Here is a 25056-nt window from a genome sequence, read left to right on the forward strand (position 1 = left end):
TGTCTTCATAGGAGAGGTGCTCCCACTCTCTGATCATCCTCATGGCCCTTCTCTGGACACTCTCCAGCACATCCATGTCTTTCCTGTAACAGGGGCTCCAGAACTGGATGCAGGACTCCAGGTGGGGTCTCACAGGAGCAGAGTAGAGGGGGAGAATCTTTTCCCTCGACCTGCTGGCCACACTTCTCTTGATGCAGCCAAGGATCTGGTTGGCTTTTCTGGTTGCAAGTGTACACTGACAGCTCATGTTGACCTTCTCATCCCCCAGCACCCCCAAGTCCTTTTCCTCAGGGCTGCTCTCAAGCCAGTCACTGCCCACCCTATATAAGTGCTTGGGATTGCCTTGACACAGATGCAGGACCTTGCACTTGGTCTTGTTGAACTTCATGAGGTTGGCATGGGCCCACCTCTCCAGCCTGTCAAGCTCCCTCTGGATGGCATCCCCTCCCTCCAGTGTGTCAGCCACACCACATAGTTTGGTGTCATCAGCAAACTGGCTGAGGGTGCACTCAGTGCCACCATCCATGTCACCAACAAAGATGTTAAACAGGACCAGTCCCAACACTGATCCTTGAGGGACCCCACTTGTCACTGGCCAACACTCAAGAAATTTAACTAAATTAACACATGATTTTGTTACTGTTTATTAAGCACAAGCCATGTGCAGATTGTTATAAATCAGAGCATTCAATTTGCAGAATAGAGATATGGCAGATAGTGGAATATGTTTTAATTTGGAAAAAATACAGCTGCTACATCAAACCAAAAGGCTGCACAGTTCCAACTCCAGCCCTCAGCTGCATTCTTTTCTGCTGGGTCTCACTTTTGCTAAAGTCATACATCCAAATTACTTCAGTTGCAAGGACAGTCACTGTACAGCACAGCCCAGTGCAGAAGAGAGACATGTGTCATGATCCCTCAGCAGAAGCACAATGTTCCAGGGCCTTTGAGAAGGCAAGCCCTGAAAAATAATCCTACAGCACAAATGTGCCCTTCTTCACATACAACAGCCCTGTCTTTGGACCCCTCTGGGACTCAGGGAATCCTGGACTAGCATTCATCCTACTTTGGGACACAGGTCACATATGCAGCAGAAGTATAACCCTGTAGCAGCAGCTGTGTCCTCTAGGCCTTTAATTAAGGCAGCTTAAGCTTTCATAAAAATGCCCCAGCCCCAATTTCACTATAAATCAGCTTCTCAGGATGCAGTCATAACAAGCTACATGGAGAATCCATGGCAGCAATGGGAGGGTTTTATTGGCTCTTAAATATGAGGTTTGGCACAACTCTCTGCAAATGATTTTTCAGAAAACATCAAGGAGCACTCCAGCACAGTGCCACCTCTATAAACTCCACAAGTAGCTCGCCCACTGCTCCCACACCTTCCCACACATGGGTGCAGACACTGAAACAACTCCCTCCTGTTTCTATTTCCCCAGAGATTCACAAGCCAACAGTTTCAGCTCTTTCCCTTTGGCAGACCTCTGGTATTTCTCCTGTGTACAATCAACTGAAGATTTCTGACATGCAGCTTTCTCACATTTCCTTGTTCTGACCCTTTGGGAAAAGTCTCACAGGTCAGCAGACCACAAACTAAAAGCTACAGAACTGAACAAGTCCCTAGACAGGGAACTGTATGATTAAAAGCTCTTTAGCCGAGCTGAATCCCTGCCTACAGCATCAAAGGAGGCAGCTTGAAGGCTTGGTATGTTCAGAAAGACACAGTTAATTGTGAGAGCAATTAGCCTTTGCAAGAATTCACCAAGTACATGACAAATTCTCTGTCTGAAAGTGTTTAAATCTCAGCAGAGATCCTTTGGAAAGATAACCTTCTATTTGGCTGGAGTGCATAGGCTTGATACAGGAACAGACCATTTTATGCAAGAAGAGATGAACAGCTTTTGAGCTGGAAAATCTCTGAAATCTATGAAAATATTAATAGACAGTGAGACATTTCTAGTGGGTTTGACAGTTAGATGATAAAAATGTGTTAAATTTCACAGGATTCAAAGAGATTCCTTGGGCTTATTTTCTGATATCCTCCAAGGGGTTTCCCAGTGGGGGATTTTAGTTTTCCATTTCTTTAGCTTTAAAACAATTTTTCAAACTGGAAAACTTCTTCAGCTACCCTCTTCCAACATCCCCCTGCTTGTTCATCCTCTCCTCTGTTTCAGGGAGTATGTGCTAAGTGAACCCCTGGGAGAGGCAGCAGCAGAGAGCAGTCCCAGGTGTGTGATGAGTGGCTGGGCAGAGGGAGGAGTGACCTGATTGCACTTTTCCACCCCAGAGCAATCTCAGAGCCTGGGCATTATACCCCTTGCATACCCTGGAGAAGCACCATGGCATGAGGAGCCACCAGTCACCAGACTGCAAATATTCTGCTGCTCCCAGAATATCTTGGTTTATCAGTGTTTCCATATCAGTATTTCTTCTGTATCTGCAGAATCATCATCACAGCTCAGGATGGGGAGGGCAATGATGGATGAGGAGGATCTGCTCAGGAAGAGAGCTGTAAGGGCAGGAGCCCAGTTCAGCAAAAAGCCTTCTGCAGCAAAATCAATGGAAAAGGGTCTGTGCATCTTGAAAATGGGTGTAGCTTTGGGCATTACTGAACTGCAGTCTCTCTGGAAATGTAGGACTCAGCAGGCAGTTCACAGGGGATATGAGCTGAGACACAGCTTCAGTGGCCATTAAAATCACCTGCTAACACTTCTGTGTGTGTCTTGAGGCATCTCACAGAGCACCCCAAGGTGAGAGAGAACTGGGAGGGGATCTCCTGCCATAAGAAGACCCTCCAGAAATGCGGATCACCCTAAGGTTTCCCTCTGCTCTCTCCTGTTGCTTCTCTGTGCAGAGAAACTCACCACCCAGAGGGCTGACCTGTCACTCCCCATTTCCTCTCCCTCCCCAGCACTCAGCAGATGACTCTGGAGCTGCCAGGCAGAAGCTTGTCTTGCCTACAAGCCAAGCCAGCAGTGCCGCCCTCTGGAAACCTCGCCTTCCTTCTGCAGGAGATGAATTCTGTCAGTGCACTGACACCCAGCAGCATGTCAGGAGTTTCTCACCGTTATTCCATGATATCTGTTCCTGTCCCAGGGAAGCGCAGGGAGGAGAGATGAACACCAAGACACAGTAGTACAGGAGCAAGGAAATCACAGACACACACAGAGCTCCTGGAGAGACCATCATGTTCATACTGCAGTAAGATCCTGGTTTCTCCCTTGTTGACACACTGTCCCTTCTTGCCACTTATTCTTCTGGGTGGTTTTATCTCTCAGGACCCGGGTCCTAAGCAGGAACTAGCAGGGCCAGAAGAATAAGTGGCAAGAATCATAGGATCCTATCTCGCAGGAACTAGCAGGGCCAGAAGAATAAGTGGCAAGAATCATAGGATCCTATGATTCTTGCCACTTATTCTTCTGGCCCTGCTAGTTCCTGTGAGATGCTTAGGACCCAGGTCCTGAGAGATAAAACCACACTGGCTCCCCCCTGGAAAAGCTGAGCTAGTCAAACAAACCCTGGCTATGCTTCTGGCTTTTCCCACAAAGAAATTGGTTGATTTTCACAGAGCTTTTCTCAGGCAGCAAAGTTTTTTCTTTCTCCCTCTCCTCTGCTCGTATCTTCTTCTTTTGGTTCTTACCTGGTACTGAGCACAACCAAGACTCTACAGGAGGGGCCAGGCTGCAGCTGGTACACGTTAAAACAGCTTTGCTATTTCAGAGTGACCAAATATCTGGTAGGAATCTTCCCACATAAACAACACATGGTTGGTGACTACTGGAACTGCAGAAGTGGAAACCACAAAGAAAGACCCTACCACTACTTACTACTTCTTATCCCACTTTGTGCAACTTGAGCCCTGGAGCTACAGCTACAGGCAACTGTGCCCACTGCTTGTAGCCATGTTGACGATCAGGTTTGATCTAACAGAGGGAAAGGCAGATTCTGTACCATCTCCTTTTGTCCTGGCACAGTACCCTTTTTCAAAGACAGTAAGAGATTTGGGATCCTTCAAGTCACTCTGGAGGTGGCACTTACCCACAGCTTAAATCGTCCTTGCTGATGTGAGCACTGCAAGGTTTGTAGGGTAATTCCCCCTAACAAACCAGGGCTGCTGAACACATCTTTCTGTTCAGGTTCTCACTTCTTTTTTGAATGTGTACTGCCTTTCCCCAGAATGAACTATCAAGGCACTGAAAATTGACAGGTTCCTCTAGGTCTCTTTTATGAGGTTCCTGGGCTTAGAGAGAATATTTCCTTACTCCAGAGAAGGCAAGAGGAAACCCATGTCCCTCTGTGCCTAGCTGTATGTCTGCTTCTCAACAATTAGCTGTGAGCAGCTTGCAGAGAAAACTTGCCTAAAAGGTCATGTGTGCTCATGACTTGTAGCTGGGAGACACCTGTAAATCAGGGCTTTGCCCAATGAGTACTTCTAGTCCTTTTTCTCTTGCAGGAGAGGGATGGTGGAGGTCAGGCCTTTAAAGCCAGAGGACAGTAAATCCACATGGCACTCACCCCACTGTCTGAAGATTCATGGCTTTGTTCTCTGAAGGTCAGCTTCATCTGTTCTAGTCCATTAAGAATAATCTCTCCTCCTTCTGCACCCTCCCTGTCTGTATGCTCCTTGTCAACAGGACACCACTGGTCAAATAAAAGTCAAAACTCCTCACTGACCAGAAATATGCAGCAAAAAAGGACAGGAGTCAGATAGCTCTTCAACCTATGATGGGCCCTGAGGAATTCTGGTTCTCTGAAAGGCTGAGGACTGGCAGAGAGGAAAGGTCCCCAGAGAGATAAAAATGCCTAGGAACAATTTTCAGTGTGGGGACAGGAGAATATACTTCTGGCTATGCAATAAAACAACCCAAATACCTCACGACTTCTGTCACAGTGATCCCACAGATTGCACGAGGATCCCTCTATTACCCAAGTCCTTTAGGTCTCTCCATCACTCTCATATGATCACATCTCCTTAAACCTTGAGAGCTGCATCATTTGTTTTTAAGCAGTCCTCAAGGATGTTTTTTGGAGAGAGGGTTTTGTCAGGCAAAAGAAAGATACAAAGATACAAGTTAATGAGAATGATTATTCAGTTAAACCTGCTGCAGCTCACCTCCTAACAAGTGTAAGACACAGCCTTGCAAAAGCAAAGCTTTTTCTGATGGTTATATTCAGAGGGATTGACTGTGGAAACTTTCCTTAAGATCTTCTGTAATCTATTGGACATCGAGTCAATGAGCAGGCAAGTACAGGGGAAAAAACATCCCTTGTTTAAAGTGCATTTGATGGGAGCAGAGAAAGCCTGGGGCTCGAGTGGGGCAGACCAGAGAAGTGGAGTCCTTGCTCTGCTGGCCCTGAATTACTCACCATTATCCCAGGGACACACAACTAAAGGTGAGAGCCTTTCTGGAGCTCAGCAAGGCAGAATCCATTTACAGAAGCCACTTTTGCTTCAATTACTGGAGTCTAGAAATCAAATCCTCTGTCTTAAGGCAAAATAATGTGGGCCAGGACTAGACCACAAGCTCCTGTGGTGAACACTGGCTCTGTTTCTCATTGCAGACTGACTCCTCTCTAAAACTACAGTAAGCTCTGCTAGTGATTATTGCTGTGTACAGGCCTGAGAACTTACCATCATCAGCCTCTCCACACAGGGATGTGATGTCCAGAGGTCTGCAAAAGGTAACACCCTTAAGTATAAGAAGCCTTGAAGATTTTTTATGGGAAACCATATGAGCATCAACAGGTGAAACTGCCCAGCCAGCATTCTCACACCTGCAGAGAACTAAGTCCTGTTGCAGAAGAAATGGGTGGGAGGGACAAGATACCAAATTCACACCATTCAATAGCACATGGGAGTAGGGTGCAGCGGCTGTGGGCAAGGACCATGGGATGAGGGGAGCAGGGGGAGGTTATCCATTGCTGCAGATTGAGAGTGGCCACTGTGTGGGTGACAGCAGGAGCTGGCCCACAAGAGGATAGCAGAAGGATTTATGAGCACAGCAGTGATTAAAGCCAGTTATCTGTGACCATCTTAAATCTTGTTAGAGGGAGGATGAGAGGGGCCATCCCCATTTGACAGGTTTGAAGATTTAACGCTTCTCTTCCACAGCATAATGACAAGATGAGCCCTCCCATGCTGGCTGCTGCTCTGTGGGAAGGGGCTCATGCTCCTGCCCAAGCTTTCAGAGCTGGTTATGGCTGAGCACCAGCCAGAGCACAGCCAGAGAGGGCCAGCTCTTAGCCAGTGACAAAGGAAGAGAGGTTAAATAACAAGAGTCACTATGAGGAGGCTCAGCATCTCTCCCAAAGACTGAAGAGTATCAGGATGCTGTCAGACTGCTGCAGCCCAAATGCAGGATCCACCAAAAGGCTCAGCTCAAAAGCCCAAAAGACTCAGCTTCCAAGGACATCCTGTGCTGGCCTCGTTCAGTAGCACACACCAGCAGCACTGCCCAGCCTTGCTCCCACAGACTTGATTAACAATGCTGCATTTCCAGCCTGGCCACAGCAGTGTCCCTCATCCCAGACATGGGAAAGAGGACACAGCCCCACAGCAGCTTCCCAGAGCTGGGAAGCTTCCCAGAGTGGGACATATCCTGAAAAGGTCCTTTCCTCACCAGTACAAGGTGTGCAAAACCTCTGTCCCATGTCCAAAATACTCATCTGTGTCTGCATCACACGGGTGCCTTTGAGAAGACTCCACCACTCTGCCTGCACCCCACACGTGTCCCCAGCTCCCCCCCAGCCATGAGGTCCTTGCACAGCTTGGCAGGCTCATGGGCCAGGCAGAACTTCCAGGTGGGTAGAGCTTCGTGACAAGTACTTGAGGAGCGTGAACTCAGCAGCAAGAAGACAAACCCAGGAGTCTCCTCAAGCCTGGGCACCAGATGAGATGAATCGCTGCCACAACTCTGCCTTCCAAAGAAGGAAGCCCCAGGCTCCAGCCAGGGACAATGGGGCATGAAAAGTACAAGGGAAGAGCAGCCACAGCCCCTGCAGCCTCCACATCCCCAGAGTCCAGCCAGTCCTGCTTCCCCCTCAGCAATGAAGCAGCCACATCATGCTCTCTCTGAGGAAGACAGAAATTAGATAAACAATGTCTACAAACCCACATGGGAGGGCTGGGATGCTGCCCAAGCTTCAGCTCAAAAAAAGTGTGCATTTCATGGTATAAATATTTTGGTTTGCTGCCTCTCCAGCCCACAAGCTTCAGCACAGAAACCACAACAGCAGCCCTTAACACAGACATTTGGCAATCACCTCCCTCTGATCCCCACAGTCTACTCAAACTCCTGGCTTTCAGCCCCCACCCTGCGTGTCACTGCCCTCCACCCCCACCCACAAAAGCCCATGTGTCTCCCAGGAACTGCCATGAAGGAGGGGGGCTTCTGGTGGAGTGGAAGAGAGGCTTTCAGCTCTGGGGAGACCCTGCTCTCCCTAAGGACCACAGCAGTTACCACATTTATGGCTAAGGAGATGGCAGGATGACAAGTTTCATGGAGCTGTTTGGTACTTTTTGCTCTTGTTATGACGCATGACAAAAACAGCTGAGTCCATTCCCTTTCCTGTTAACAGCATAAAAACTACTGCTTGCTCTGAAATTAAAACAATGTCTGCAATGCAATGGAGAATCTTCCCACCCCACCAGATGCAGAACTTTGTCACACTCCCAACATGAGCCCTTCCCATCAGCAATGGAACAACTCCCCAGAATGCATCCCCACTGCTTCATCAGCCAGCCCACCCCCAAGCCACAAGCCAGCCCATTTTCTAGTCTCTTCCTTTCTTCCTCCTTCCTGTGCTGTGGGAGAAGTGTTTAGTCCCTAGAGCCATGCTCTGCCACGGCAGGTGCAGTATCCACACCACAACATGTGAGCAGTGAGGAGAAGATGAGTAGATCTTTAACTCTCAGAGCATCTGCTGCCCTATCTCACCACTGCTGAAAGCAAAAGAGGCACAAGCCAACACCTCACACAGGTGCACAAGGAGCACTGCAATTAATCCCAGGTGCTAACCCCAAAGCTTTCTTCAAAGGCTAAGGACAGTGGGGCAGAAATTTGGTGGTGTGAAAATGTATTATTTTGATGAAAATGGAAAGGAGAAGAAATCCATCAGGGGCTTTCTTCACTGAGTCTTCTTGGAACAAGAGAAAGAGAGGGAGAGAGACATTGCTGATAAAAATTATTACTATTAAAAGCTGTTTTTCACCAACCTATACTTCGTGTCCTTTTATTCTTGAGGAATCAGGTTGGATCCTGCCTCTTTCAGCTCTGTTTTAGTTGTGATTTCAGCTAACCAGGCCCATCCCTTCACCCCACCCCATCAGGGTGGCCAGGGAGAGACCAGGAGCAGCTCTTTAAGGTGCTGCTTTGCCTTCAGACACCTGGAGCAGGACACTCAACCTGCAAGACTAGCTCAGCAAGTGCCTCCCTGCACGTACACTTCAAAGCCACACACGCAATGTGAAATGTGAACTTGGGATCTGCACTCTACCTGTGCAAACATTTGTTTTGTGCTCTGACAGGTGAAGCTATTTCCCTCTGTAAACATCGACTCTCCAGACATAAGCATTTCTGAGCTGTGTGCTGCACTCCTCTGCTCAAACAGACACTTTCTAGGAAAAACCTGATGCATTCTTCTGTCTCAACAGTGTCAGTGCTTGGTGGTGTCCTGGGATCCTCTGAAATATCTCATCTTAGATGGGAACAGTCCAAGGGTAGGTATTTACAAATGCCAATGGACACTTTCTCCAGGTGTGCTCTGCTTGTGCCATCTCAGCAGGTGGGGCTGTAAAGCAGGAATTGGAAGAAAAGGGTGATGAACAGCACAGACACAAAAGAAAAAGGGTTAAAACATATTGTGGGCTTATCCTCCCTGACCAATGTGGTAACTGCCTTGAAAGAAGAATGCAAAAGAGTAGAGCAGTCTCACCACTCTGGTCTTGGTTGCTGGTGCTCCATGAAACATGATGACCAAAGCAAAAATATGCAGGAAGGAAGAGAACCCCAAAACAGCCAGAACTGAGTCCTTGTAATGGGGAGAATGAGTGTCTCGGGTTAGTGCAGTGGTGTTTGGGAAGCAGAGAGCCACAGGGGTGGCTCCTGTGAGAAGCTGCTGAAAGCTCCCCTGGTTCCAGTCCCTGCCCCACCTCTGCCCAAGGCCAAGCAGATATCTGAAGCTGGATGCTCCTCTGTGAGTAACATATTCAAGAAAGGGAAAATGAAACCGGAAAAATATAAGACAAGGACCTACAGAGTGAAGTAGAAGATGAAGTGAGAGAGAAATGCTGGAGAAAAGGTATCAAGGTCAGTGAAGAAGGAGGGGGAAAGGTGTCAAGCAGAGATTTCCCCACAGCCCATGGTGAGATGGCAGCTGTGCCCCTGCAGCCCATGGAGGAGCACGGGGGAGCAGTCCCTGAAGGGCGACTCATGTCCCATATCACTTCAGTTTATGTTTCTGTTAGGATGTAAATCCACAGCATAATGAAATGAGCCCCCCATAAAGGACCACAGCTGGGAAGGAGAAAGCTTCTGTATGTTTTATAGCACCTCAGCCCACCCCATGCCAGAGGATGAGGTCACTGTCTTCTATCTATAGGTTGGGGGGGAAGCTGAAGCAGAAAAAGTGAAATGATTTGCCAAAGGCCACTCACCACATGGTGGTGAAAGCAGAAGGCTATCTACATTAGAGAAGGTTAAAAGGCACAAAGAAAGGCACCTGAAAGAGCCAGTGAATGGAGGCCACGTGGTATAAAAGCCTTGGTAAATAAACTGGCAGTGATGTGTTTTGTTTTGTTCGCTATAAATACATTTGGAGGAGAAAGAGCAGGGAGGGGGAAAGAGCAATTTAATCTGAAGGCAATAGTGGAAGAAGAAAACATCTATGTTCACATTTGAAAAAGTAAAATAGCAAGTTATGGGGAGAAGAAAGGAAAGAATTAATAGTTTCAAAGAAAGACAGGGAGATACATGCAGAACAGACCACAGAGCTGCCAGGCAGGGGGCAAGAGGTAGCTGCCTTCCCCAGATTCCCTTGCAGAGCTTGGGGCCCACATGCTTCCCACTTGGTAAGGTTAAACTGGGAGGCAAAATTAGACAATCTTTGGCATCAGGAAGGGGTATGAAGGGCAGGAGAGGGGTTACAGAGGCATTGCAGCAGAGATGCTCAGTGCAGGACCCAAGCAGGGTGTCCAGGGAGCACAAGCTGGATGCACCTCTGCTCACCAACATGAGCAGCAGGAAAGCAAGTACCTCGGCCCACGGGAGAAGCTGGTGCCTCCTGCCCTTGTCTCCCTGGGCTTTATGTACACACTGACAGGTGCTGAGGAGAGCCACAATGTCCTTGGGTTATGCAAGTGCCACCAAGAGGTACAGATATCCCAAAATGTCACCAGCCAGCGCAGCATCCGCAGCAGATCCCATGTGCTCTACTGTCAGCTTGGTTCAGAAGCAGAGCCAGGTATTGCTTTCTCAACACACTCTTCCAGGAGGGAGCTGGTATTTCCATAACCATTAAAAACAAGCTTCTGTTATTAGCTCTATGAATTATTTATTCTATCATAATTTATGCAGGACTGTTAATGGCCACAGCAAAGCTCCCTTGCTTGCCCATCTGCAAACACTGCTCTACTTCTGCTCACCATTTCAGCATTAAATATGCATTGGGACTGATAAATGGCTCCAGCACACTGATCACTTCGAGCCTCTTGAACAAAGCACTGTGAATGTGAATACATCTCTGGGGAAGGCTTGTGCTGGGGTAAGCTAGAGGCAACTAAGGAGGAAGGCACCTCCTAGGCAGGACAGGCTCATGCCTCTCTTGCAGCTCATCCAGCCCCTGCCTTTACTACAAAACAGAGAGATGGTATCCAAGATGTTATTCCCAGAGATGGTATCTGAGCCAGCCTCAGATAAATCTGTCCCCTTGGGCAGTTGCTTTGTGTCTGCTCTCTCTCTTTTCAGGTCAGGTTTGGAGCAGATGAACCTCTCCAAGTCCTTCTTGCTTTTCAGCCCTGCTAGGTTTGAAGAGAGACCAGAGAGCCAGAGTGAGGGACAGTGATGGAGGCTTCCCCAGGTTTCCTAAGCCTTGACAGAGAAGGACTTGGAGCCATCTCTCTCAAACACCTCTGCAAACAATAAGAGAGGATTTGATCCCCTCTTCCCCCACCTCTTGTCACAGGGGACTCAGGTACTCCAAGAGCAGCACCAGTGCCAGTTGTTCCACCACTTGTTCCCCTCTTGGCCATCTGCAGGGTGGTAGAGAGAAGCCCAGCTCTGCAGAGCATGGCACACCCACTGTTCTGTTCACTCTTCTATCTAGGATGCAGGCTGAATGTCAGCAGAGCTGGAGGCTCCGAGTCCTTTGCTGTGAAGGTGATTGAGAAAGGAGCCTGCAGAGGCAGAGAAGATGCTTCCATCAGTGCCATCAGGGGGAGATGCCTGCTCTGGCTGGGCCTCCTATGACACATGAAAAGAAGGGGGATATTTCAGTTGCCTTCAGCAGTTTCACAGGGTTTAAGCAAATGCCCAGAGAGAAGGAGGAATATGAGGAGCAGAATCATAGAATCATAGAGTCATAAAATGTTAGGGGTTGGAAGGGACCTCTAGAGGTCCTCTAGTCCAATCCCCCTGCCAAAGTAGAATCACGTAGAGCAGGCCACACAGGAACACATCCCAGGGGGTTTTGAAAGTCTCCAGAGAAGGAGACTCCAAAAATCTCTCTGGGCAGCCTGTGTCAGTGCTTCATTACCCTCACAAAGCCACTTGATAACCAACAAAGGGTCAAGTAATGACTTATCATATTGAAACAGTAAAACCATGAGTTGGAAAGTTGTATTTAAAAGTATCAAATGAAAAGGCAAAGAAGGATCACATCGATGAGCCTGTCTGTGGTGAAGTTTGATTTAAATCTGGAATCATTACATAGGTTTGATCAAAAGACTGTAAGAGCAGCAATTATGCAGTCTGGCTCCCCATGACTGCTCCAAGAAGCCTTTCACTGCCTAAGCTGGTGCCTGAGAAAGGATTATTTCAGAACTTGCAGTGGGCTGACTCTAACATGGAGGGCTGAATCCAGAAGCAGAGAGTGGGGATGGTGGAGCTGCTCCCATTCAACCAACTCAGGGGTTTAAAATGAGGAAACAAAAAAGGAAATACTGAGCGTGTATTGTTTGGGCTAATACTGGCCCAGCAGTAAAGTGCACTTGAAATGACCCTTCTTCTCTAAGCCTCATCTCTCTCATTTGATGTTTCTCTTATTTGAGAATCTTTCTGGCTGCAATACCTATTTCTCTGACAACAGCCTTCAGAGCATCTCTCATGCTATCTTTAGTCTCGGTTTATCGATCCCTCATTCCTATCTATCCATCTAATTCTTTTGTGTTTATTTCTGCCTGTCACTCGATTTACTGCAGCACACCTGTCCTGTTTTATAATGCGTAGTTCATGTCAGCCTCCTTTTTCATGTTTCCCCTTCCTTTGTGAGGTGAGACACCAAGGGGGGAACAACGTGGCAGCCTGTGGCAGGGGCTGGGAGCTGAGCAGCCTGGCAGACAGTGCTGCTTCCTGGGAAGAGGAAACCCCCTCCTTGGCAGGGTTGGAACATCCCCTTGACGGTACCTGGGAAGGGGACAAATATAAATCAGCAATGCCAGGCCCTCTGCTCAGCAAGTCCTGCTGTGCCACACCTGATGGGGAGAGATCAGCCCGAAAATCAATCTGAAAATCAACGCCACCTTTGAATCCAAAATGCCAGCAGTACCCTTGGAGATAAGGGCACCTTTGACAGTGGTGTCAGCTGTCATAGCTGGTTGGATCAGGGAGTAGAGCAAAGCAGAGAACAGAGAAAGGCAAATGAAAGGAGGAAGACTGTGAGGAGGGGGAAGGTGGAGGTTTGCCCTCAGAGCAGCTCTTGGTTGTTTTTCACCTTTCACGCCCTAGAAACAGTGCTCAAAGAAGAAGAAAACCCAGTACCAAGCAATGTCTTTATAGTTGATTCAGTCAAAAACACCAGCCCTTTTTCTGATGCTCTGGTAGTGGTAAGTGAGGTCTGAAGATGCAACCTTTCATAGCAGGAGATTTGCAGAAAATACTTGCTGCAGAAGTCAGGATGCTTCCCTGGTTTAGTAGGACTAGAAGGGGTGGCTGCCTGGTGAGGCACATGTTTCCCTCCACTCCGACCTCTCTGGAGGTCAATGTGTTTTACATCTCCCATCTATCTCACACAGATGACAAAACTTCTGTTGTATGGCAAATTATTTTTTGCAATGGGAGAGATCTAAAAGAAGGAAATTATTGACAATATATGGACAAGTGGTATATGGGTAAGTCTCTGCAGGGCACTGAGCAGACCCCTGCACTGAGGTCCATAAGCTCTTCCTCCTGGATGCCAGCCCTGAGGAGCAGCCTTTGGCAGCCTTCTGTTCCCCATCTCCAGGAGAGCTACACAGGGCAAATGTGGGTACTGAAGCCACCTGTAAAATGGGAAGCAGCCAAAGTTGTACCCACTGTGCCCCATATCCACTCTGGTAGAAATATAGGGAGCTTGCATATGCAGCTGTGCCACTATGTGCTTCTCTCTAACATCTGCCCATCTTCTCACTTTAACAAATCATGAAGCTGCTGCTAATTTCATTAGCAGACCCATCAAGTGGTTCATTGATCTATGATTTCCTGGCTTGCTGCCATGAGGAAACAAGCGGGACCTGCTCTGAATTCACAAAGCAATCCCCTGGGTAATTTGTCTAAAGGCTTAAAATTTCCCAAGTGAGTTATTACATTGGATTAAAACTGGGGGAGGCAGTGGGTTTGCCTTTTGTTTTGTTTTGTTGTTTGATTGGTCGTTTATTTTCCCCTGGAATAAGCCAGAATATCCCTTAACTTAGTAACTCCCTAACCCAGAAGCAGGAGCCCAACGGGGCCAGACAGGAGCACAGGCACCTGCTGTCCCCAAGCCAGCCCTGAGCTGCAGCAGCAAAGCAGCAAATCCTGCAGGCTGACAACCGGTGGGACTGGGGGCTTGGATTAGGTACATGAGTTATGTAGGGCGGGAAAAAGGGAACTGACAAGTGCCGGGGTGATGGAAGAGGCTCCAGCTCACCTTGCAAGGAGCTACACCGCCCCCAGGAAACCTTAGGGTCGCGTTGCCAAACACTCAGCCTCCCACACCTGCACAGCCCGCAACTACGGTCCTGGTTGCCAACGCCGGGCTGGGCTCGCAGCACCCTCTCCTGTCTCGCAGCACCTTCTCCTGGCTCTCAGCACCTTCTCCTGCCTCGCAGAACCTTCTCCTGGCTCTCAGCACCCTCTCCTGGCTCTCAGCATCTTCTCCTGGCTCTCAGCACCCTCTCCTGCCTCGCAGCACCTTTTCCTGGCTCTCAGCACCCTCTCCTGGCTCCCTCGCCTCATCCGCAGGGCCAGGGCTGCGGGTGTGGGTGCTCCCCCGGCGCAGTGGGCGGGGGATGCTCTGCCCGCCCGCATCCTCCTCGAGTGCCGCAGGCAAAGAGCGAGCGGCAAATTCCGGTAAATCACGGGAAAAGGTGGGAGCCGGGGCTCTTGGTGCTGGAAGGAGCAGAACAGAAAACGCCTTATCTTCAGCTAAAATAATTTTAATAGTAAAAAACAAACAAGCAAACAAAAATCAACACCAAACAGAAGCCCTACAATGTAATTTAGAGATGACAAAACCTTTATCTTATTCCAAAATCTAATTTTAGTCCTTCAACCTTCCCTCCCCAACCAAAGAAAGGCCATTATTTTTCAATGGAAAATTCTCATAAAAAATGAAGAGAGACAGTCTTTTGCTGGAGGGGAAAGAAAGGACAAAGTCAATACCCTCACAGTTTTCCACCATAAACCTTTCCGCATTGAGATATCCCAGTGCTTCTTTCCCTTATTTTAGCCAAACAATTGGTTTCATTTGACCCAGAATATTAATTCCTTCAAAATTCCCTTCACCACACAAACATGGGTCAGGGCAAGCTGTGTGACATTCCCCAGTCCCATCACCCACACAGTCCCATTAGGTTTGGGTGGCATTACTATTTATGCTGAAGCTGCTGCTGCTTGGAGGATTTTGGTGGCTTTTCCCACACTGCAGCCCTCACCAACAAGCTGATAGCACTATGGAGACTGCAGGGCTTCAGCATAACCTGGCAGAGCTTTGCCAGTGCATGTGATGGTGCCACATTTTCAGCCTGTATCTCCCTGGCTCTGCCACTCATTTCTCCTACAGAAAGCAACTGGCCGACAAAGCCCCAAAACTCCCACCGAGTACAAGAAAACCTCCTGCCTAAGAAAATAATTGTTTTCTGCACTCTCTGAGCTACCCACAGCAAAACAAATATGGGCACAGTTGGGTCCCACGACTGCTTTGTTCCTTAAAAATGTGTCATTTCTATCAAACCCTTCATGGCACATCTGGCTGTCATTAGACAGAGCAGAGAGACAGCTACTGTCTTCCTTTTGCACATAGCAGAGCAGATGTCAGGGCAGCAAGCTGCAGCCTTTACCTCTGTATTGTATTTGTCATCCAAGTCATCCACAGCCTAAATGGAAATCATGCTGCCTCCACAGCAGGAGGGCTCAGGAATGCCATCCCTCAGGCAGGAATGGTGTTCAGGGTACTGAGCTGGCCATACCAGGTGCCATTTGACAGTACCAAATAATGCAGAAGAGAAGAGAGGCAGGAAAGAGAACAGCAGCTGCCTGCCCTTTCAGCTAGATGTCCAGTCTCAGTGTGGATGGTGAAGATGACCTAGGTAGCAACAGTGACATAAGTGACATAAGGGGCACAGATTGAGCTGTCTCACTTGAGTTTTTGTATCTTGCAGGTAAGGAATCTCTTGGTGCAGACTTGGTGTCTGCAGACACTGTGTGCAGACTATTTACCTAAAATGAGTTATAAAGGCTGAACCCAAAATTTGTAAATATCTGATTTGAGTTTTAGTCTCTCTCTTTGGGGTGCAAAGAATGAAACATCTTCCAAAGCCCTTCTTGATCCCTGTGTGGATGGGTAGGTGGTACATGTCAGGCTTTGCTCACTGTAACTGTGCATATCCTCAAAATGCATAGGAGATCAGTGTATCCAGGCACCCTTCCATGCCAGGTCTGTGTTCCACCTTCCATTAAGGCAAACAGGAGAAAGGAGGTGTGATGGACACAAATCTTTTGCAGGAGGAAATATTAGCAGTGACATTAGACATTCTCTTTTTTGTTATCCAAGTCCAAGGATCAAGGCAATGAGAAAAGGGACAGGCTGGAGGAGGAGCTAGGACAATCCCCTGATTTGAAGCCATCTCAGGAGCCGCCTTCATGGCAGTGGCAGCATCAATACTATGGATCTGAAAGAAGTTCCTGGCAAGACAGCCACAGGATCTGCTTTGTGAACCAGCACTGTCTCAGCATAAGGCCAGACATCATCTATCTGGCCTTTGCACTCCCTCATTGCATCCCACTAGGTAAAGCTTTCTCCTCCTCCTCTTCAAGCAGACCGTCTGAGCTATCAGAAGAGAACTCCTCCAGATCCTGTTGTCTCATCTTGGACTCCAGAACAGTAATGCGCTGCTTTAGCTTCATCAGGGCATCGTTGTACTCTGTCAGGAGCCTCCCAAAGTGGGTGTGCAGTGTGTTCAGGTTCAAGGCCATCCTGTCCAGCTTCTCCTCCATGCTCACCCCTTCCATGCTCTCCTCTGCAGCTGTCTCATCCAGCAGCCCTTCCTTAATCAGGATCTCCCGGCCACGCTCCTCCAAGACCTTTTTAGCATCAGGGTACTCTGTGACTGCTTCCATAAGGTCTTCCTTTGACAGGCAGAAGAGATCAGAGTAGCCCAAGCTGCAGATGTTGGCTGTGCGCCTGTTGCCCATTTTGCTACCTTTAATATTGAGGATGCTGATCTCACCAAAACAGCATCCTGTAGTGAGCAAAGCATACTGTGTCATTCCATCATCTCCCACCACAGCCAGCTTCCCCTCCTTGATGATGTACATCTCTTTCCCAATGTCTCCTTTCCTGCAAATATAATCTCCTGGGCTGAATACCTGAGGGCGAAGCTTCAGCACCAGCTGCACCAGTAGACCTGCCTCACAGTCCTGGAAAATTCTGACCTTCTTCAGTGTCTCCAGGTGAACATTGATGGCAATCTCTGCCCTTAACTTATCAGGGAGATTCTTGAGGACTTCCTGTTCATCTACTGCCTTCTTGTTGGTCCACAAGTAGTCAAACCATTTGATGACTTTGGTTTCCATATCTTTGCTCACCTTGCGGAACTGCATGTAGTGTTTGATGGCGTCGGTTTTTGCCTGGAACTCTGCCTTGTTGGCATTCATGTTGGATATCATGGATCCCACATTCCCCACAATGGTGGCAAATATGAGGACGCCAATGAGGAAATCAAAGATCACAAAGAGGTACTCTTCATCACGCACAGGGGGAGGGGTCTCTCCGATGGTAGTCAAGGTCAACGTAGACCAGTAGAGACAGTAGATGTACTCCCGGGTCAGATACCCATATTCAGGATCTGTGACATTGGGATAGACCCAGGTGTCCTCTCCAAAGCCTATAGCCTTGGAAATGGCATAGTAAATACATGCATTCCAGTGAATGATGACCAGGATGTAAAGAACCAAGTTGCTGATGCGGAAGAGGTTGGGGTGGCTGGTTCTGGTCTCGGTTCTGTCGAAGAACTCAAACATGCGGGAGAAGCGCAGCAGCCTGTTGAAACGCAGCTCAGGGTAGTGCAATCCCACAGCAAAGTATGCCAGGTCTGTGGGCAGGATGGAGAGAACATCCAGCTTGAACTGTAAGGTTTGGATGTAGTTATCCCGTAACTTCTTCGGGTCCTTAACCAGGAGACCCTGTTCCAAGAAACCTAACAGAGAATCAAAGGATAGAATTATCTTGGCTTATGTTCAGCTCTTCCGCAGGCTTTGCAAGCATTTCTGAGAAACATTTTATGATATGCCATGCATGTGTGTGCATATATACACAGGGTTATCCACCCGATCTACTTTTTAAAAGCTTCCATTATCATCCAACCCCTTTTTCTGGCAAAAGCCACTTAAAGATATCACTTAGGATTTAGCCTGTTGCCACAAAGAAATAAGTTTCCATCCTCCAGTTCATGAATTACTGCAGTTCCAAAAGAAAACACAGCCACCTGCCACGTTCTGAGAACATTAAATTCTACCATTTTTCTGTGTAGATAACTCATTAGCTGACTAATGCAAAATTAGAGATACAGAGATTCATGCATATGCCTAAATACTGATAGTAATGTAGGTACAATTTTTCAAAGGTGAAGTTGAAAGCTGGGATGATTAATCTTTCATTCTGAAACTTACTCCATTTCTTAGATCTCCTAATTATGTTCTTTCTTCCAATACTGCTTCGTACCAGCAAGTGCCAAGGTAGACAAATCCCTCCCTCTAATGGATCAGGCCTCTCCCTTGCAGCTCATCTCCAGTTTTAGGGGATTAAAGCAAAGCACTCACAAGCCAGGATGCTGCTTCTGCTTACCTGTGCACAGGCGAACCACTGTGTCCCCAGTGTAGATAGTATCTGAGATGTAGTCTAACACCAGCCAGAGGACAACATAAGTCTTTTGCAGGTCACTGAAGCAAGCCCTGAAGGAAGGTCATAAAACAGGGTGGTGAGAACAACAAGTCTCTGTTACCATCTCCAACTACTACAGCTGAATACAGGCCGATCCTGAGGCTCCTAACTTTGCACCAGAGCTTGGCCACTTGCCTCTCTTCTACTAGAAATTAAAACCCCCTTTTCTGCAAAATCTGCCCTTCCTTGACCTAGGTAAAGGAACATCTTGAAAACCACCTCCCAAATGCATCTTGCAGCTTTTTCCTGAAATCATGGTCCTTTCCAGCTGGGACCAGAAGATGGATGCACTTCAAAAGTCACAGTGCTAATGGACCTCTCTTTCCTTTATGTTCTCACCAGCCCCAGTGCAACCAGTGCCAGTTGTCTGATCCCAGATGAGCCATGATTACCATGTGAAGAGGAGATTAGAAGAGTCTGGTACCTTCCAGCCTCACAGCTCACCTGGCCACGAGCAAGCACCAGTTATAGAACACAGGAACTGCAATGACAGCCAGCCAGTGGTAATACCAGTCACCTGCAGGGTCAACCACAAAGGTCTGCCACTTCCTCCTGGAAGCAGAGAGAAGCCAGAGCTGGCAATGTACAAATAAAGGACCAAATAGCAAATAGAGTTGGAAGGAATTATCTGAGCCACGTTTTTCATCCCCTACGCTAGACTGGCTCAAACACAGCTGCAGCTTGAGTGCCAGTCTGTAAGTTAAAAACAATCCCAGCAGTGTTGAGCAAAAATGTCCAGCACTGTTTAAGGTGCTTTAACCCCCAAACTGGTCCCAGTAATGTACCAGGAGAGGAAAGCAAAGGGCAGTAAGTCAAAGTATGTGACCTAGATGCTGACAGCACCCCACTGATAGAACCAGAAACAGATGTGTGGAAGGGGGTGATGAGAAAACTTCTGATTACATGGATTACATGACATTGCCTCTCCCAAATGAGGTATGGATCGATGCCAAACCGATCTTAAGGTAAGAGTAATTAGAGCAGGAAGGAAAGTGTGCTGCAGATAAGGGAGCACCACGAGGGGATGCTCAAGCCCCAGAGCAGCAACCCAGGAAGTAGCTGGCATTGCAAGGATTACATCACTGTGCTGCTTACAGCTGTCTGCCTGCAGTCTGCTCAGTCCTGGGTCCAGCCTTTGAACTGCACCCAAGTGCACATCTTGGGATGCTGAGATAAGATGTGTGTGCTCCAGTCAACAGATCTCACAGGAGAAGACAGGGAAGAGAAACTGGTGCTGAGCTGATAGGCTTAGCTGCTGAAGCCTCTCTCTCCCCCTCCCCTCCTCCCTCCCTTCCAGCTTTGAATATGCAAAACTCACTCAGTGACAGGGAAAAAACAAGCCACTTGCCAATGAACTTGCTAACAAATTCCCCGTGCCCACCTCACGCTGCTTCTGGCAGCTTCAACAGTAAAACCTCTGCCTTGAAGTGTCCTTCCCCATGGTGTCCAGAGCATTAGGACTGGAGCAAAGCCAGTGGTAGTCCTTCACATTCACTCTGAGCACAGTCACAGATGAGCAGGTGATACAACCTCCAGGTTAAAAGTATTTGTCTTTGCTCAAAAACTATGATCTAAATGCTTTTTTTGAGGAAGGAACTCTTCGCTCCCTAGGACATACAGCACCAACACACAAGCAGCACTGACTCACCTGCAGACAGCCAGAACTACTGGAACACCCACAAGCACTAATAAAAGCACTAATAAACTCAATAACAGTGCTAATTAAGTTGGTAATTTCAGTTTTAAATCACCACTGCTGCCCACACCAGGGAGCCAGATATCACGCTGATAGCAGGGGCAGGGCCAGGGCTGGAAAACCAGAGCTCTTGGTTAACTCAGGAAGAGGGAACAATCGTCTGCCTCTTCCCAAAATCTGCAAATGTGGAGGCTCCCACAGCTGTGAACAACAGCTCATGTCAGGAGTTACCAGATTTCACCTCTTCTTACCTGTGGAGCTGAGGACCTAGAAAACAACACAAGTTACCACCATCTCCCCAGGAGTCTGCTGGCACTGAGCAGCCCTTTCATGGCATGTATCAGCTCCCTCTGATAATTAACAAGCTTCCCTGAACCTTGCAGGGTACAGGATTTTTTTCCATGACCAATAAAGGCCCAGATACAAGTCTCAAATGCTTTTCTTCTACAGAAAACAGTAGTTATTTGGTGTTTTAATTACAATGTATAATGGTAGGGACCAGAATAGTCTATGAGCTTTGCCCTTTAATTAGCCACCACAAGAAAAGCCAGGTTATTGCTTTTTGCTGGAAGTATGAACTGAGGAGATGAAAGGGCTGGATCTGAAAGAGCCTTTTCAGAAAGCTGCCATCACAGTGTCTGCTTTTTGTGGGGGGCATAGGCAGCCAAGACAATCCCTTCACCTCCCTTCATCCTGCAGATGATGAATAAGACTGGCAAATCCCACATGTTTGTGCTTGCTGTAGTCTCCTGGCTGGAGACCCTGCACTCCTTGGTTTGTCCCCAGCTCCTCATTCTCACAAGCTGAAGATTGTGAGCCAGACTCAAGGCTGGCTCCAAACCCCAGCTCCAGGGTCAAACTGCTGTGAAAATGGGGAGGTCTGCAAGCTGTCATGAGCCATGCAATGTGTGTTTCCTACCAGGGAGTGGACTAGGAGATAGGAGACCCTATGGGTGAGGCAAAGCCAGGCTGACTGCCAGGAAAGAGGCTGAAGATGACCAGGAGGATTCTTCCCACCACTGCATCCTACCTCCCCCTTTTCCAATCCCATCCACCTCCATTTGCTCCCACTGTTGGTAGCTCCCCATAGCACCCATAGCCAAGGACAGCTAGGGTCACAGGGAAGAGACCCTACTTTTTGTTTTCCTCTTCAGTCTCCTCCTCCTCTAGATTGCTGCTAGTGCCTGCAGCCACTGTTTGGAGCTCGGGGCCCTGGAAACGCTCAAGGAAGGGGTCTGGCCTTTGCTGCTCCTCGTGCAAGCTCTTGCTGACCCACTCTCTCAGCATCAGCATCAGCCGGACTGTCCTGGGGAGAGAGCAGAGTCAGGAGGTGTCTGCAGAGCAAGGAGAAAGCAAAATCTTGAGATGCAGGGTAAACTGAGAAGAAAAGTCTCACAACTCCCTTTCAAGCCCAAACATTTCCCTTTTCCTCTCTGGTAGTGAATACTGTGGGACCAAGAACATATGAGCAAGAGAGCCCACTTGGCAGAGTCCTGCAGCTCCTTCCCCAGTCCTGCTGCCATTCCCACAGGGACATGAGGAATATGTGAGTGACTGGGGAAGAGAAAGTGAAAGAGGCCCCAGAGGTGATGGAGCTTTCCCACATCCCTCTCCATGGGCAATGGAACACACAGAGCAGTGTTCACAGGTGCTGACCCCTGCAACCCTTGAATGCCAAACAGCAGGAGGGGATCCTGACCCCATGCAAGTCCCCAGTGTCAAAGCCAGGCAAAAAAGGCTCAGGCTCACCCCACACTGGTGCCTTACACAGGTACCTGGCCAAGGCTCCCCTGCCTCGGAAAGCAGAGGCAGCAGGCTGCTCCCCTCCATCCTGGAGACCCCCTCTGTGCAGCTCTGAGGAGGTGTTATCCTGGGCTGAGCAGCTCCTGCAGTGAGGAAAAAGGGGGGTCATAGTCACACTGTGCTACCATGGCACCTTCCTGCAGCAAGATCAGCTGGAGGTAGGAGGTAGCTGAGGTTTGGCATTGCAGCCCTGCCCATGCCAGCTCTCAGCAAACACACCAAGCTGGTCCTCCTTTTTCCTGCCTCACCACTGCTTCCCCTCATCCAAACCAGGGACCAGGCTGACCTCCTGGTGCTGAGCCCTGTCCCCTCTCCATCACCCTCCAGTTGGGTTTGGGTGGGTGGGCAGGGGTGGCAGTTGGCTGGTGAGCTGTGCAGAGCATTACTCTTGCCCATCATCCTCCATGTGAGGAGACCACAGACACACACTCTGCTTCAGAGACCTGCAAAGAGCAGAAAACATCCACAAGAAGTCATGGAGGACACACCACATGGTTTGAACACCGAGATACAGCACAACACAGGAAGAGAGAAAGTCAAACATCATGGGATGGGCCCACCCCATATTTTCTATCTCCAGCTATCACTGATGCTGCAGTAAGAGTCCTGCAGAGCATTTCACTCTTCCCAAGGGATCCCACATCTGCCTGTGGCCCATGAAAGATGCTCTCCTCATTCAGGCTCCTCAGCCATTGCCAGGGCAACAGCATCCCCAGTGAGCTGTGCCATAACAACCAGCCTGTGGTTCTCAGCACCATTGCCTACCCAGGGACAAGAAAACTCATTAGGGGTTTAAGTGCAAGGCTGTGCCCTGGCAGGTGATGCTGCCATGCAGTTGCAAGGGGCAGACTTTGTGTGCACAAGGGTGTTTGCACCTGACAAACACCAGGGAACCTGAACCTGCTGGTGGTCTACCCAACAAACCCCACCATAGAAATCTCCCCTGTAATGGAATTTAAGGTTTACTATGTAAAAAGAGCCTTGCCAAGTTTTCTGCTACCATCTAGTTTCAAAAAGCAGTAGAGGAGACCCTATATTAATATGCAAAGGCTGCTGTGGAGCTGCAAAGTGTGGTCGTTCACTGGGTTTTTTCAGTCTAAAAAATGAGACACACCCATGAGCCTTGCTGAGCCCCAGCATCACATTCAGACCTTACAGTCCTGCTGCACCCCAGTGTAGATGACACCATGCAAAAGCACCTCACAGAAACACAGACTTGCACATGCAAAGACACACAGGCATTGCCCAGACTGTGGAATACACATCCCCCCCTGGCTGCCCTGCCTGTTCCCCTCAGGGCACGCTGTGGCCTCCATACCTGCAGTGCACAGATGAGTGTTCCTGGAAGCAACACACCTGTGCTCTCACAGGCTGCAGCCCCCAGCCAAGGCTGTGCCCAGGGGAAGGCAGTGCCAGGGACACATCCACACTGTGCACACAGGGACTGCACCGGCGCTGTCACCCACCTCCCCCCCGCTAGCAGAGTGGCTGCTGACAAGACCCCACACTGCACTTACGAGCCTGGCATCCCCTGAAGCCTTCAGCACTTGTCTGCTACCTAAGGCAGGCAAGCAGGGGTGGCTAGGGAGCATCCCTCCCCCAGGAGCCTCCTGGGCTGTCTACGGAACACTCAGGCTTTTAAAACTGCATGTTGAGCTGCAAAGCCAAGCCAGCACCGGTGGAGCTGCCTGCATCCCTGCCCTTCTCCTCTGCCCTAGCAAGGAAGCAGGCGAGGCAGCTGAGCAGCACTGGCAGGGGCAGAAGGTCTCCATGTTGCACAGAGAGGATGCACACCCGTGTGTCTGTGTGTCTTGTCACTGCAGCAGGGCACACTTCAGAAGAGTTAACAGCAGTGGGGGGATGGGGAAGAGGCAAGCATGCTGCTCAGGGATGCTCCATTTCCCTACCCAAGCATCCCCCTGCCACCCCATCTGTGGCTGTAGGGACCCCAGACACCTCTCAGGGCAGAGACTGGCTGGAGACTGCTCCTGTCCTGAGCAGCTCTGGGCCCAACAGCTTCTGAGTGTCCAGCAAACCTTGGGAAAGGGTCAGTGCCCACCTGGTGACAGGCACAGCCAAGGGGAATGCACTAGGATTGTCTCCTAGGACACCTGCTTCTGCTCCCCTCCCAGTCCAAGCCCACCAGCACCATCCCAGCTCTCATCTGCAATAGATCTCAGTGCTCTCCTCAGCTCAGCACCCAGGTTCAGACCTGCAATTACTTGTGTTATTTATTAGTCCACATCCAACTGCTAGATTTACAGTCACAGTTGCAGGCAGAAAACACCCAAATATCCCTGTCTGTAAATAAGGTTCTGGGACATCTGGATGACCTGCAGATGGGGCTACAGTTCCTTAGAGGTGGAGCAGAAAGATCCTGTTAAGCCTTGGAAGCACAACGCCTGCAGACCCATCACCTCAGTGGCACCTCAGAACCCAGTGTTATTAAACTCCTCAGGAGGAAAGAAACAGCAACATTGTTAACTTGGCTCTTTTTTAATTTATTTGTTTCAGCTAAAGAGCATGTGGGCCAAGAACTCCCCTGACTGTGTTCTTGCACCATTGCTGAATTTACAGCTTGGCAGCAGACCTGGGTGAGATCTGCCCTCCAGCACTGGCAACCTAACAAATACCTACTGCTGCTCAAATGGGCAATTTTCCATGGCTTGTCTGGTGCTATCACTGTTGATACAAGGTCTTATAATCCAGAGAGTCACCATGGGGAAGTTTTCCATTTAAATCTCTCTGTGAAAGAGCTAAACTCCTGCATAAACCCAGACCTCAGGAGCAGTCTTACTGCCTCCAGCAGGATGGGAGCCAAGCAGACGGTGGCACAGCAGCAGCTGCAGTGATGGGAACTCCTGGCTCCTCCAGCTCCACACCTCCCATGGGAGAACAGGCAATGCTACCTCCCCCAAAAAGCAGTTGAGCAAGGAAATAAAATC

The 25056-nt window shown here is 48.9% G+C and overlaps 1 protein-coding gene across 1 annotated transcript; it reads right to left on the reverse strand.

Moving 5' to 3' along the window:
- Window positions 1-14995: 14995 nt before the first annotated feature.
- Window positions 14996-22625, reverse strand: CNGA2 (cyclic nucleotide gated channel subunit alpha 2). The gene is made up of 6 exons (XM_071757525.1): window positions 22398-22625; window positions 22084-22194; window positions 21444-21614; window positions 19057-19164; window positions 18517-18623; window positions 14996-17869 (listed from the first exon to the last, which is right to left on the reverse strand). Exons 1-6 carry the CDS (start codon window positions 22508-22510, stop codon window positions 16443-16445), a joined length of 2037 nt encoding a protein of 678 aa, XP_071613626.1. The 5' UTR covers window positions 22511-22625; the 3' UTR covers window positions 14996-16442.
- Between the last annotated feature and the right edge of the window lie 2431 nt (window positions 22626-25056).

This window comes from Heliangelus exortis, chromosome 14 (assembly GCF_036169615.1).
Source record: "Heliangelus exortis chromosome 14, bHelExo1.hap1, whole genome shotgun sequence".
NCBI classification, from domain to species: Eukaryota; Metazoa; Chordata; class Aves; order Apodiformes; family Trochilidae; genus Heliangelus; species Heliangelus exortis.

Coding starts and splice junctions, on each gene's coding strand:
- CNGA2 (XM_071757525.1), bottom strand. CDS start 22,510: ATGATGGGCAAGAGTAATGCTCTGCACAGCTCACCAGCCAACTGCCAC. Junction 22,195..22,397: donor ACAGGGCTCAGCACCAGGAG/GTCAGCCTGGTC, acceptor TCCTCACTGCAG/GAGCTGCTCAGCCCAGGATA. Junction 19,165..21,443: donor ACTGAAGAGGAAAACAAAAA/GTAGGGTCTCTT, acceptor CTCTGCTTCCAG/GAGGAAGTGGCAGACCTTTG.